General features: G+C 43.9%; 2 protein-coding genes across 2 annotated transcripts; one reads left to right on the top strand and one right to left on the bottom strand.

The window, feature by feature from the left end:
- The first annotated feature begins 594 nt into the window (after positions 1-594).
- Positions 595-6674, top strand: LOC126507575 (beta-defensin 43-like). Its single transcript, XM_050152114.1, has 2 exons — positions 595-652; positions 6520-6674. Exons 1-2 carry the CDS (start codon positions 595-597, stop codon positions 6672-6674), a joined length of 213 nt encoding a protein of 70 aa, XP_050008071.1.
- Positions 6675-9120: 2446 nt separating this feature from the next.
- LOC126507644 (dehydrodolichyl diphosphate synthase complex subunit Nus1-like) lies at positions 9121-12481 on the bottom strand. The gene has a single exon (XM_050152278.1). It carries the CDS (start codon positions 12400-12402, stop codon positions 11518-11520), a length of 885 nt encoding a protein of 294 aa, XP_050008235.1. The 5' UTR covers positions 12403-12481; the 3' UTR covers positions 9121-11517.
- Between the last annotated feature and the right edge of the window lie 1071 nt (positions 12482-13552).

Genomic DNA, 13552 nt, shown 5'->3' with positions numbered 1-13552 from the left:
TGCTTTATAATGTCTTGATTTTTCCTACATTATTTCACAACTGCAAAGTGTGAGCAATTTGTGTTCACTCAGACTTGCAGTAAAAATGTCAGTTGATCTCATTCAGTTAACTTAGGAATAATAACCCAGGTTTTCCCCCCACATCTCACTAGCGCGTGTATAGTTTCATGTCTGACTGTCCATTCCCTAAAACACCAGCAAATCGGCACGCTGTCACAAGAGCTTCTCTTCCCATTACTGGTGAATGGGGCGAATAGTTTCCCTTGGTAAGTGGGGGCTTAACTTGCACGGCTCCAGAACCCAGGAGGTGACACAGATTGTTAGCTGCATGTCCCCCACATTCTCCAGGACTGCCCCTTCCCTCTCCACTGTGTGCCCACCATCTGTGCCCACACCACGATTTGATGGTCGTGCTTAAAGTGAACGCCGGTCATGGCCATTGCATGCTACCTCCCGGTTCAAAGCCTCATTGGAACCTAGAAATGTTCTTGCTACTGAAAGGTTCAATAACCATGCAGCGGCTCATGACTCCAGGGCCAGAAACCGGCTCTCCTCATCCTGGCCGCTGCTTCTCCTCAGCCTCCCTCCTCGGCTATGAGGGTCCCGCTCTCAATCCTGGGAGTCCTCACCTTGCTGTCCATGATTCCTCTGGGTAAGACAAAAGCTTCTCATTCCAGGGACAGGAAATTAGAGGTGAAAGAGAGGATACAGTGTGTAAGAAACTTGAGGAATTCAAGAAAAGAAAAACGGGCAATTAGAAGAAGGTGGGAAGCCAGACGGGGAGGCAAGAGAATCTCTAAGTTCAAGGCCAGCCTGGTCTACAGAGTGAGTTCCTGGACAGCCAGGGCTGCAAAGAGAAACCCTGTCTCAAAAAACAAACAAACAAACAAACAAACAAACAAAACAACAGAAAGGAAGGAAGGAAGAAAGGAAGGAAGGAAGGAAGGAAGGAAGGAAGGAAGGAAGGAAGGAAGGAAGGAAGGAAGGAAGGAAGGAAAAGTGGGAGAAGGGCTAAGAGACACATCCTCCACTGTTGTCCTGGGTTCACAGAATGCTGTCAGCATTAAGCAAAGTCCTGGGTTTTATATTTCTTTTGTTTGTTTGTTGTTTGCTTTATTTGTTTTGTCTTTTTTTCAAGAGAAGATTTCTCTGTGTAACAGCTCTAATTATCCTTGAACTAGCTCTGTAGACCAGGTTGGCCTCGAACTCACAAATATCCGCCTGCCTCTGCCTCCCAAGTGCTGGATTAAAGGTGTGTGCCAACACTGCCCAGCTGTATTTCTTTAAAATCAGTTGAAACTTGGATGGTTTAACTTAATCTGTGTGGGAATTACATAAGGTAGGTGAAGGTCCTGCCTGAACTCATTTTTAATGTTTTTTAGCATATACTAATTATCCATAATAATGGGTTTTATTGTGACATTTTCATATTTATACATGATGTATTTTGATTATATTCAGTTTCCCATCTTGTCCCCATCCCTTTCTTCTTCCCAACTGGCTTTCTTCTACCTCTGCCCCCCCCCTTTTTTTTCATATGGTGGATACCCTTAGGTTTGTTTGTGAATTTGGATTTTTGTTTTGTTTTAGATAATAATAAAATTACTTCATTCCCCCCTTTCCTTTTCTCCCTCAACCCCCCATACACCCCTCCTTTTCTCTCTTTCAAGTTCACACCTTTTAAAAATTGTCATTGCAAGCATATTAGGAATATACACATATATGCAAATATAACCTGTTCGCGCTGTATAATGTTACTTGTCTGTATGTTTTCAGGGCTGACCATTTGGTACTGGATAACCTATTGCTGTGTGCTTTCTCCCACTCAGCATGCCTTAGCTGTGTGTCGTTCTTTGTGTAGGGATGAGGTCTCTCCTGAGCTTTCCCCTTGCACATTGGCGACTCTATGGCTGTTCTTGTTCAGCTCATGAATAGGCAGTCATGTTGGTGAGACTTTCTGGATGTAGCTTCTGACCTTCTTAGGAGACACAATCTCACAGCCATCTTCCTTCCGTGTTTTCTGAGCCTTGGCTGCAGAAGCATTTTAGAGATGTGTCCCCTGGGACTGGGCTCCACGACGCTGCATTTTGGTTGGTTGTGGTTTTCTATAGCGGTCTCCATGTATGTCTGTTTTTGTTTTAGTTTTGCCTTTTTCTCTTCCTTCTTTTAGAATGTGTGTGTGTGTGTGTGTGTGTGTGTGTGTGTGTGTGTGAGAGAGAGAGAGAGAGAGAGAGAGAGAGAGAGAGAGAGAGAGAGAGAGAGAGAGAGAGAGATCCGGTGAGTCTCATTAGACATGTTTATAGGCGCATGTGGGGAGGTTGTTTGCAGGAACATGGGCAAATTGCCAGCGGTTACACCACTGAAGAAAATGTCTTTCCCTCCCCCATCAACGATTAGCTGAGCACACTTTGTAACCCCACTGTCCTCCGGACAGGAAGTTGATGGCCTCCGTAGGAATCTTGTGCAGGTCATCACATCATACCCGGAATTCAGTATGTCACACACACACACACACACACACACACACACACACACCCCTTGTCCCCTTTCACTGCAACCCCTGAGCCCTGAGGGGGTGATACAGAGGTCCCTTTCATGCTGGATATCCTACGGTCATTTCTTCTCTGTATTGACCATCATGGCAATCACTGATGCCCAGTGCAGGGAGAGGCTTCTCTGGCGGTCTCTGGCAGCAGCGCTGCTCTATGGGCACAAGCAGCTACTTAGAGAGTGTTGCTGGCTCTGTCATGACCATAGCAGCCTTTCACTAGCACCCACGACCTCCCCAGCCATTGGCTTTTGACCAGGTTTGCAGCACCAGACATGCTCACAGAACTAGACTTCCCGTGGATCAGGATCAAATCTCATTTGAAAGTGGTTGTCTGTCTGTGTGGGAGGCTTGCTGCTATTGCACCGAAGGGCTGCCTGTATTGTACACGGAGCTTACAGATGAGTAAGACTGTTGGCGACAACCCTCCCTGGAAGCCTGCACAACCCCTTTCTGCAGTATGAGGGCAAGCCAGCAGGAGGAAGCCTCATCACTGTCCCAGCTCCATGCTCTGAGTCCTGTGACCAAGGCATGTGGCATTGTCAGCATCAGGGTCTTACCGATAACAATGTCACCTCCTTCATCACATGCTAAATCACCAATTTAATCTTTCTAAATTAAGTTTAAAATCTACCAGTATTATATAACAAACATATATGCCTGGTTTTACATTATTGTCTATTGATTTATCTTTCCAAATGCACACATTACCTAAAATACATTTTACTAGATACAATTAAAGATTTCCTTGACCATTAGTGTTTTTTTTTATATTTTTACTGAGACATAATTAACCATAAATTTTAAGTTTGCCCTTGAGTAGTTTCTGTACTTGTGAAGTTATGCAGCCATCAACCCTACGTATCCTAGAGATAGCGTTCCCCTTCTCCTGATATCCTGCAAGTCTCCTCTCCTCTGGACCTTGAAGACAGACATAGCAATATGAGCTACGGTCCTTTGGTCTGGCTTCTTCCACTCGGAGCAATGTTTCTAAGTTCCATTCCTGTGTTTCATTCCTTCTGGTATTGAAAATGGTCCCATTGTACTGAAGCGGTTGCTCAGTGGTTGAGAACACTGGCTGCTCTTCAAGAGGACCAGGGTTTGATTCCCGGCACCCACGTGGTGACCCAACCATCTGTAATCCCAGTCCCAGGGGATCCTATGATCTCTTCTGTCCTCTAAAGCACCACCTACGTGTGGTACACAGACGTACATTCAGACAAAACATAGATAAAATTAAAAAATAACAATAGCTCGTCTACTAAAAATTAAATAATTAAAATTAATTTTTTTGAGACAGGGTTTTTCTATGTAACCCTGGATGTCCTGGAACTTGCTCTGTGGACCAGGCTGGCCTCAAACTTAGAGATCTGCCTCTGCCTCTGCCTCCTGAGTGCTGGATTAAAAAGTGTGTGCCACCACTGCCTGGCTAAATTTTTTATTTTTTTTTTAAAAAAATTACACCGTATGACTTCTGTGTGCTTGGCATCAATAGGATTGAGTGATCCACTTTAGGGTTGTTAATAGTGATTCCATCTGTACTCGGGTTTTATGTGGATCTGTTTTCAGTTCTCCTGGGCATAAATTTGGGATTGACCTTGTGTGCTCTGTGTCTCTCAGGAGTTGCCAAACTGCACTCCATGGCTATCTGTTTTTTGAATCACCATGGCGGTGCACAAGGTCACCACTTGCTATTGTCTGTCATTCTGTCCCTCATGACAGCCATGTGATGGAGATGAAGTGACATCCCATTGTAGTTTTCATTTGAATTTCTCTACGAGGAACAATGGCTGCATGTTTCATTAGCTTCTTGGTCATTTATAGATCTTTCTCGGAGAAACAGCTGTTTAAATGTTCTTCCCATTTCTATTTTTTTTTATTATTGAGTTGTCAGCTCTTTATGTATTTCAGTACTAAGTCCTTGTCAGATACAAGTTTGCAAATATTTCTCCCACCCTCCAGATTGTTGTCTTAAAATATTTTATTGGACACACTATCGTTAAGTTTTCAGGGTCAAGTTATAGACAGGCCAGCCTCAACAGTTTTTAAATAATTTAAAAACATTTATCATCATACACAGGAAGGTGTTCATGATCAGTCAGTTCTTAATAGACCTTCCGGGGTTTGTATGGCTTTAGTGAATTAATTAGCTTGATTGAAGTAAAAGGATTTAATAATTGTTAGCTGGATGTGGCGGCACAAGTCTTTAATCTCAGCACTCAGGAGGCAGAGGCAGGCAGATCTCTGTGAGTTCAAGGCCAAGCTGGTCTACAAAGTGAGTTCCAGTACAGTCAGGGCCACACAGAGAAACCCTGTCTTGAAAGATTAATAATAATAATAATAATAATAATAATAAATGATTGCTTAATTTATTTTTAAAATAAACTGAAAAAGGACCAGTTCTTCTGATGGTGCCCACTGGCACCTGGCATCCTCCCCTTCCTATATCTCCCTCCCCAGTTCTTCCTCCCTCTTTACTTCTCTGATGGTCTCTGTCCTACTCAGAGTTTTTCATTTTTTCTAGATTTCACATATGACAGAAAGCATGAGGACACATACCTGTAACCTCAGCACTTCTGGGGCTGAGCCAGGAGGCTTGGCATGGGTCCAAAGATAGCCTGGACTACTGATAAGTACCAGGCCATTCAAGGGAACATAGTGAGTTTCTGACTACAGATCCAGAGGAGGAAAGAAGACGGAACATTCAATGCTTTCTTTCTGGTCCAGATGGTTTTGCATGATGACCTTCAGTCCCAGCTATTTTCCTGCACATGGCATGCTCCATCCTTCTTTATGGCTTGACCCCTTCCTTATCCATTGCGGATGAACACATAGACTGACCCCATGACGTAGCTCCTATGAGCACATCTGAAAGAATTTTGCTTTAGAAATTAGCCCTGTTTTTAATTTACAATTTTTTATTCATTTTTTTATTTTTGCACCATAGACAGAAATGTAACTAGTTCTCTGCCCCTGCTTCATTTACATGCTCTTTCCAGAAGGAATTATCATTTGCCTATACCTATCGCCTTCTTGTTTCCTCTTGCATTCATTTTAATGTTTTTCTGACATCCTGGGAAAGTTCTTTATTCTTTTCTTAAATCATAAGCTATTTTAAACGCTAAAAACAGCAAATAAAGAAGCCTAGAAAGATAGCTCAGTGGTTAAGAGCCCTGACTACTCTTGCATAGGACCAGACTTCATATCCTCAGAACCCACATGGCAGCTCACAGTTACGTGGAACTGCAGTTCTAGGGGACCTGCCTGGCAGTTCCTCTGGCCTCCATAGGCTCCAGGCATGCTCATGGTGCACAGATGCATGTGCAGGCAGTCATATCAAATAGACTTTCAAAACTTAAATTAACACTAAAAATAAAAGTATCAAATAGAGGGACTTGGGAGGCAGCTCAGCGGTTAAGACGCCGCTCTTGCAGAGAATCTGAGTTTGAGTCTCAGCACCCGTGTTGGGTAGCTCACAACCACCTGTAACTCCAGCTCCAGGGGATCCAACACCCTCCTCTGGACTTCATGGGCATTGTGGTCTGCGACCAGCCCAGACCAGAAATTATTTCTCAGACCAGAGTGCAGGAGTGGGAAGAGGCCCAACTCACATGTTTTTATCAAGAGGGAGTTTTCAGGGATCCTTCATGAAATCCTGAATTCACATCCTGAAAATCATCCACCCTTAATCTCCAAACAGCTTTTATACTAAAATGAAATCTGAGGGGAAGTTCATTAGCATTCTATTTCCTAGGTAGAATCTCAGTACCCATATCGGGGGCTCACAACCACCTGCAACTCCAGCTCCAGAGGATCCAACACCCTCTTCTGGACTCGCACACATTTGGCACACACACACACACACACACACACACACACACACGGAATTTTAAAGTAGCAAAAACAAGTTTTTTCTAAAGTAATAATATATAAGCAGTCCAGTGAGACATATTTGTTTTCTCTTTTCAAAGCCAGAAGCTTCCTTGAGAGCCAGGGTTGCTCCTCCGTGTACCTCCACTGCAGAATGAAGTGCGAATCCACTGAGTATGCCATCAGGTACTGTGAGGACTGGACCATCTGCTGCCGCGTCAAGAAGAAAGATCCAAGGAAGAGTAAGATGTGGTGACAAGCTGAACTCCGTCTTCTTCGGAAAAGCCATCAAAAGTATTTCAAAGTTCCTTGTCTGTCTGAGAAAAAATGGGATGATGAGTAAGAGGAGTTTTATGTGTGGATGGTCACATTGAAATAAATTTGCTTTATCACATCTTACAGTCTATTTTCACATGCACAATATTTTACCAGATTGTGTTTTCAACTGTATATGCCATGTGTATACAGGGTTGACCTTGGCAATGCTAATCAAGTTCAGTGGATTATGAAGAAGGAGGAGGACGAAGAGGAAGAGGAGGAGGAGGAGGAAGAGGAGGAAGAGAAGAGGAGGAGGAAGAAGAGGAGGAGAAGGAGGAGAAGAAGAAGAAGGAATAAAAGGAGAAGGAGAAGGAGAGGAGGAGGAAGAGGAGGAGGAGGAGGAGGAGGAGGAGGAGGAGGAGGAGGAGGAGGAGGAGGAGGAGGAGGAAGTAAAAGTTTGATAAAAAGTATTGTGAAGAAGACCTCAGCGGGAGGGGAAGAGGCATAAGAGAAAGGAGTGGGGTGACTTTAGTATGTATTATGCACATGTATGAAGTTCTCAAAGAACAAATTTAAAATTATTAAGAATGCTACCTATAGAGCGGATGGAGGGAGAACACAAACAAGGATGTCAGGACCACGAGGGGTGCACCCACCCACTGAGACAGTGGGGCTGATCTATTGGGAGCTCACCAAGGCCAGCTGGACTGTGACTGAAAAAGCATGGGATAAAACCGGACTCTCTGATCATGGCTTACAATGAGGGCTGATGAGAAGCCAAGGACAATGGCACGGGGTTTTGATCCTACTTCATGTTCCGGCTTGGTGGGAGCCTAGCCAGTTTGGATGCTCACCTTCCTAGACATGGACGGAGGGGGGAGGACCTTGGACTTTCCACAGGGCAGGGAACCCTGACTGCTCTTTGGACTGGAGAGGGAGGGGGAGAGGAGTGGGGGGAGGGGGAGAAGGGTGGGAGGAGGGGGAGGGAAATGGGAGGCTGGGAGGAGGCGGAAACTTTTTTTTTCCTTTTCTCAATAAAAAAAAAATATATATATATATATATACAAAAAGAATGCTACCTATAATGAGATATCACGATGATTACATAAATTAGAAGGTGATCTTTTTACACTTTTACAGGCCCTTCTGACTTTAAAGGTTTTCATCCAAGAGTGCAGTGTTATCTAATTCCTTGTAAGAGACCAGCTTTCAATGTTTTAACACTAATGAGCTATGGAGAATTTAATTTCTGGTCTTGACCATTTCTTGTTCTATGGGCCTCTACCTGGATAAGCGTCTTGGTCTGGAGTTGGGATATTTTCTTCTATAACTTCATTGAAGATATTTCTTCTACAACCTTGCCAGCATTTGTTGTTTGATTTCTCTCTTTCTTGTTCAAAAGAATATTTTTTTAATCTAACTGACAGAGTATCATGCGTTTTTAAAAATAAAACTTAGGAAAGATTGTCATCACAATGTAACCAAGGTCTCTTGATTTTTATTTCTCTAAATCCTCTCATTTTCTTTTTTCCGTTTAGCTTTTTGAAACAGGGTTTCTCTGTAGCTTTGGAGCCTGTCCTGGAACTCATATTGTAGACCAGGCTGTTCTCAAACTCACAGAGATCCACCTGCCTCTGCCTCCCAAGTGCTGGGATTAAAGGTGTGCACCACCACCTGGCCTCTATTTTCTTAAATGTTGTTATTATTTACAGCAAATGTTTTTAAGCCTGAGCCAAATTCTTTTCAGTCTCCTTTTCTGTAGCTTTTATCTGTTTTCAGCGATCAGTTAGATCCTGGACTGCTGCTGACACAGGCCCTGGGTTTTCCTTCACCCCGTCTTAAGGTCCCTTTTGTTAAAGGCAGCTCCCATTAGCCAGAGTCAAAGCGTGACCTTCGTAGTGGTCCTGGTTTTAGGTGAGAGCCGCACGCAAGTATCGTGTACAGCTGGGTCCTGGGTTAGACTGTGCACCCTCTGTGCTTAGGCAAGTCACACTTCTTACCTTTCAACTTCCTGCCTTGTAAGAATTGTCCAAGTCATTCTTAAATGGTAAAAATGGAAGTCACCATTTCTAGATTCGGTGAAAATTCGACTTTTATTCGACAGTTCTGGCAAAGGTGACGCCAACCCTCTTGGTTTAAATAAAAAAACAAACTATGTAACACTGTGAAGCTTTACCTGGTAAAAATGAGAATATGCTCTAGAAAAGAACACACCAGTTATGAAACAGTCTCTATCTCCAAATAAATAAATAGTCCTTCTTTGGTCACAGTTCAGAATACATACAATATTCACACAACCACTATGGTCCATGAAGAAAGTATATTCTTTTATTGAATTTTCATTCATACATGTTTCCACTTTTATTAATCAAATTCAATAAATTTGATTCGTTAATCATAAAAACCTGCTGTACACATTGTTTACATGTTGCCAAAATCTCTACTCCAAACATATCACAAAAGCTTCACCGATTCTAAGACGGGAACCACTTCACAGATGGGAGGAGCTAATTAGCATGCATTCAAAGAGTGCATCGTAGAAATGCATAATTTATTTGGCACTGTTCGTTGATATTGCAGCATTTTCTCATCAGAAGCAAGCATCCAAGGCTCAGCCATAATGTACCGGAATCTGCTACTCACGTCTAAATCAGCTTTTTGTCTTCACGCAGTAACCAGTCAGCTTGAAGAAGCAAGCCACAATCCAGCTTCAGAATGGCCTTCAGACCCTCCAAGCTCCCATCTGCAAACTGGTTCAGCTTGGCAGTTTTTCAATTGTGGAGAATGTCAAGAAGAAACAATTTAAACAAAACACCCTTTCATACACACAAATACAGCATCTCTTCGGAAGCTCAAAGGGGCTTTTGGTGGTGCCCAGCTTGAGATGATTCTGACACTTCAAGCTGTCTAGATTGAATTAGCAATCATATAAGAAGGTTCTGGAATGTTCACACTTAAATCCACACCCTAGTTACTTGCTTAAGCAATTCTTTTTCAGACTACAACAGACTTGGGATTTTGATTCTATCCCAATGGGCTTGTTTTTCTGAGTGTTTTTTATTGTTGCCTTTGGCTTTTGTTTGTTTGTTGCTTGGTTTTTGTTTGTTTGTTTGTTTGAAACACGGTTTCTTGGTTTAGTCCTAGCTATCCTGGAACTCACTAGTAGACCAGGTTGGCCTCAAACTCACAGAGATGCCCACTGAGTGCTGGGATTAAAGGTGTGCACGACCACAACCAGCTAACCAATCTTAAATCCCTTTACTTCAATTAAGCTAAGTTTAATTCACTAAAACTGACTAAACCCCCGAAGATCTGTTAAGAACATGTATATCATGTTAATGAAAGACATTAAGTTTTTTAAAGTTAGTCCCCCTAGGGGGAATAAAAACCAATGGAACATGGATCACTGCAAGGGACACCAGAAATGGGAGATTTTCTAATAATGTTTACATATGCTGTAGCTTCACACAAATTTTGGCAATAATTAAGACCTTTAAAAAAAGAATTTGTATAAAAAAACCACTTAAGTGCGAAGTAATATTACTGGGCCAAAATTCATTTTAATCATTTTTATTGTAAGTATATTTTTAACATCATAATTGGCATTTGTAATCCCAAGCTAAAACATATTCTTCCCCTCCAAATCTGAGAAGCTATTCTAGACCATACTTTTCAAACACAGTTTTTTTTCTTGGCTGTTTTTCCGATTTCTGGGGCCCGGTATTTAAAGGACTCCACTCTAGGTGAGCATGACTCTTGCTGGGAAGAGCTTTTGGAAAACTGTCCATCACATATAAAGAGTGGCTGCCATCAGAACTGGAGCAGTATGGGGAAAAACATTAAGTCGCTGTCAAGAACGGACTTATTCTTAAAGTAACAGAGCCTGTTCTCCGGGACACTAGAGAACATAAATAATCAAGCTAAATTGTCTTCCTGGACTTTGATGGCAAAGGCTCCATCCTACTTAAACATCTATGCAAGACTGTTCCTGAGATTTACTGAGGGGCGGAGGGAACCCCAGGTGTTACTCAGGAAGGGGAACGGGCTACTTCGGAGGAAACGAGCTGCCTGGTAGCTTCTCTCAAGTGCTCATTTTAATCAAAAGCTAATGGAAATGTTTTTCGGGTCCTTTGTCGCATGCTATGCATACCAGCTAAGGTATCAAAAACTGCCTTTTTAGGGAATTTTCCACCTCTGAGACGATTATTAATCTAGTTTTTGACTGCCTAATTCAACATTTAAAATTTTTATTTTCTGCACTTTATTCAGTACTGAACGATTTTATTTTTCCCAGTGATCTTCACAATCCAGAACACAGGCACCAAAGCAGTACTCAAACGTCATCGCTTCCTAGAACAAAGCAATGGAAGCAGCCAGAAACCTGAGGAGAGAGAGTTGTTTTGAACCTGAGTGTGAATACGGGATCCTGCTCCTCTGAATCGCCCTCAAAATGAGAATACTCCCATTTAATAAGTCAATATATTAGTCTTAAAAATAAATGTTTGGTCACTAGGATAAGCTGAACAAAAATTACCCTCACCCCACTCCAAACGGCCAGCTCTAATCACCCCTGTAATTCACAAAACCGGGGAAGTTGTACAGCTGAGGCCTTTAAATCCGATGGCTCCCACCTATTGCTGCATTCCCGGCTGCCTCTCTGTTTCTTTCCAAACACACACGTGCACTCTCAAGTAAGACACTATGTCTGCTGATAAATTATGAGGTTATGAACTAGATGTGCACAGGGTCTTATAAGTACTTTGTGAACATCAGAGTGATGTAAACATCACTGGGGTCCTTTCCTTTCAAAAGCCTGAATCGAATCGTGCAAACGGGGACCACTACTTTCCCAGACGCGGTTCGCTGGCCGCGTACAGACAAAGGGCAGAGAAGAAGTCCTCGTAACTGAGGTTGAGGTGAGATGGCAAGGAGATGATTTCAGTCAGTCTGATTTGCCAAGGGAGAAAGCCTAGTGTGCTGTCCACAGAACCAAACTTCAATACTAAATCCGGATCCGGGAAGCCCTGGGAACGAAGCAAGCCGTCAAACACGTCCACGTTCAGATCTGTGGCTCTCCGTTGCTGCAGCGCCACCAACTGGCAGAAGTCCTGAGCGGCTCTCACTACGTCTGCTTTTCCGTCTTCTGGGGACAGCACCTGCACTGGCGGCCAGCAATTTAAAACTAGACCGTCTTTGTCAATACTCTCTTCCAACTCTGCTGAGTATCTGGAACAATCTAAGCCCGAAAGTTCCTGTCGTCGTTTTAAAATTTCCTCCATCAGTCTGGAATGATTTCTCTTGAAAGTACCTTGGTGGTCGTAGACGCTAACGTAGGAGATCCCCGCGGCCACGCACCACACCACGATGCTCGCCACGTCCGAGAAGTTGTGCTCCAGCTCCGTGATCAGCAGAGTCAAGTGCACCGGCAGCTTGTGCAGGGTCCGGCCATCGGCGCGCCAGCGCAGCCCAGGGCGTATGGCTGCCAGCGCAGGGTCCCTGTGTGGGAGGCGGTGCAAGTGAGGGTGCAGGTGCGGGTGCGGGCAGGGACTGCTACGAGGATTCCCACGGTTCGCCAGAGGCTTGGGGAGCCGCCAGAGCCAGCTCCAAGTGCCCGGGTGCACGCGCAGCGCCGACATGAGCGTACGGTGCGGGCAGAACAGTGCGTGTAGTGCCCGCCACACCAGTGCGCGCAGCACCCGCTGCACCAAAGCCTGCAGCCCAGCCATCGTTGTAAGAGCCGGGCGCCGCCTCCTCCCACGACCAACACGCACAGCTGTGACCCGCTCCCGCGGCCCCACCCCTACTGCTGTGTGATTGCTTGATGATAGCCACCCAGACACAAGTGAGATGGGATCTGGAGGCATTTTAATAATTTTTAAAAAGAATTTATTTTTTTAAAATGTGAATGGCGAATGCGTGTTGTGCTTGTATTAAGTTTATGTACACCTCTTACATGCAGGAGCCGGTGGAAACCAGAAGAGGGAGCCGGGACTTATAGAACCAGAATTACAGTTGGGAGCCACTGAAGAAGCTGAGAATCAAGCCAGGGTCCTCTGCAATTTAAAGTGCAGGCAGTGAATGGCCGGTCTCTCCATCCCCTGGAATATGCACTTTTGATTTTTCATTTTCCTGACAGATAAAAAGACTGAACACTTTTCAGAATTTAATTGGTCGCTTGGATTTCTTTCTTTCTTCCTTTTTTTTTTTTCCTTTGATTTTCGAGACAGGGTTTCTCTGTAGTTTTTGGTGCCTGTCCTGGAACTAGCTCTTGTAGACCAGGCTGGCCTCGAACTCACAGAGATCCTCCCGCCTCTGCCTCCCGAGTGCTGGGATTAAAGGCGTGCGCCACCACCGCCCGGCTTGGATTTCTTTTTAATGACTATATATTTAATTCGTTTACTCGTGTGTGTAAATTGGATGATTTTAGAGATGGGGAGTTTAATTTGTGTAGTTTTCATAGACCTAAGTCATGGGGTTACGACACTGCGTTCAACCTCCTGGGGCACCCCTGCTCCTGCATCAGAACAGATTTCAATCTTACCGTTGGCAGTTTCCTCTCCCCGGTGTTGACTGCTCCTCTCACTCCCCCCGTTCCCAATCCATTGTGTAAGGTTTCTAGGCCAAGGGCACATGGTCCCAGGCACTTTGTAGCTAGCTTCCTGTCTTTAAATGTCATCTGAACTTCTTCATTGCCTACTAGGGAGACTCTAGTGGGTGGGCACAGATGCGCTGTGTACATCTTATTATTTAACCAAGACAATGATCTAACCTTGACCCAGTTTAGCCCTAGGCTTCCGAGAGAGTCTTAGTAGTTAAAGTAATTGGGGCTGGAAAACGCTCGAGCCACGAAAATGACATGTTTTTGCATTGGGTCAA

This window comes from Alexandromys fortis, unplaced genomic scaffold (genome assembly GCF_014885135.2).
Source record: "Alexandromys fortis isolate MF-2015 unplaced genomic scaffold, M_Fortis_MF-2015_v1.1 scaffold_75, whole genome shotgun sequence".
Taxonomy (NCBI): domain Eukaryota; kingdom Metazoa; phylum Chordata; class Mammalia; order Rodentia; family Cricetidae; genus Alexandromys; species Alexandromys fortis.
This window is presented reverse-complemented; position numbering and strand designations above follow the sequence as displayed.

Excerpts from the sequence above, each read along its gene's own strand:
- LOC126507644 (XM_050152278.1), bottom strand. The coding sequence starts at position 12,402 with ATGGCTGGGCTGCAGGCTTTGGTGCAGCGGGTGCTGCGCGCACTGGTG.
- LOC126507575 (XM_050152114.1), top strand. The coding sequence starts at position 595 with ATGAGGGTCCCGCTCTCAATCCTGGGAGTCCTCACCTTGCTGTCCATG. Across the intron at positions 653-6,519 it reads GCTGTCCATGATTCCTCTGG|CCAGAAGCTTCCTTGAGAGC; the intron begins GTAAGACAAAAG and ends CTCTTTTCAAAG.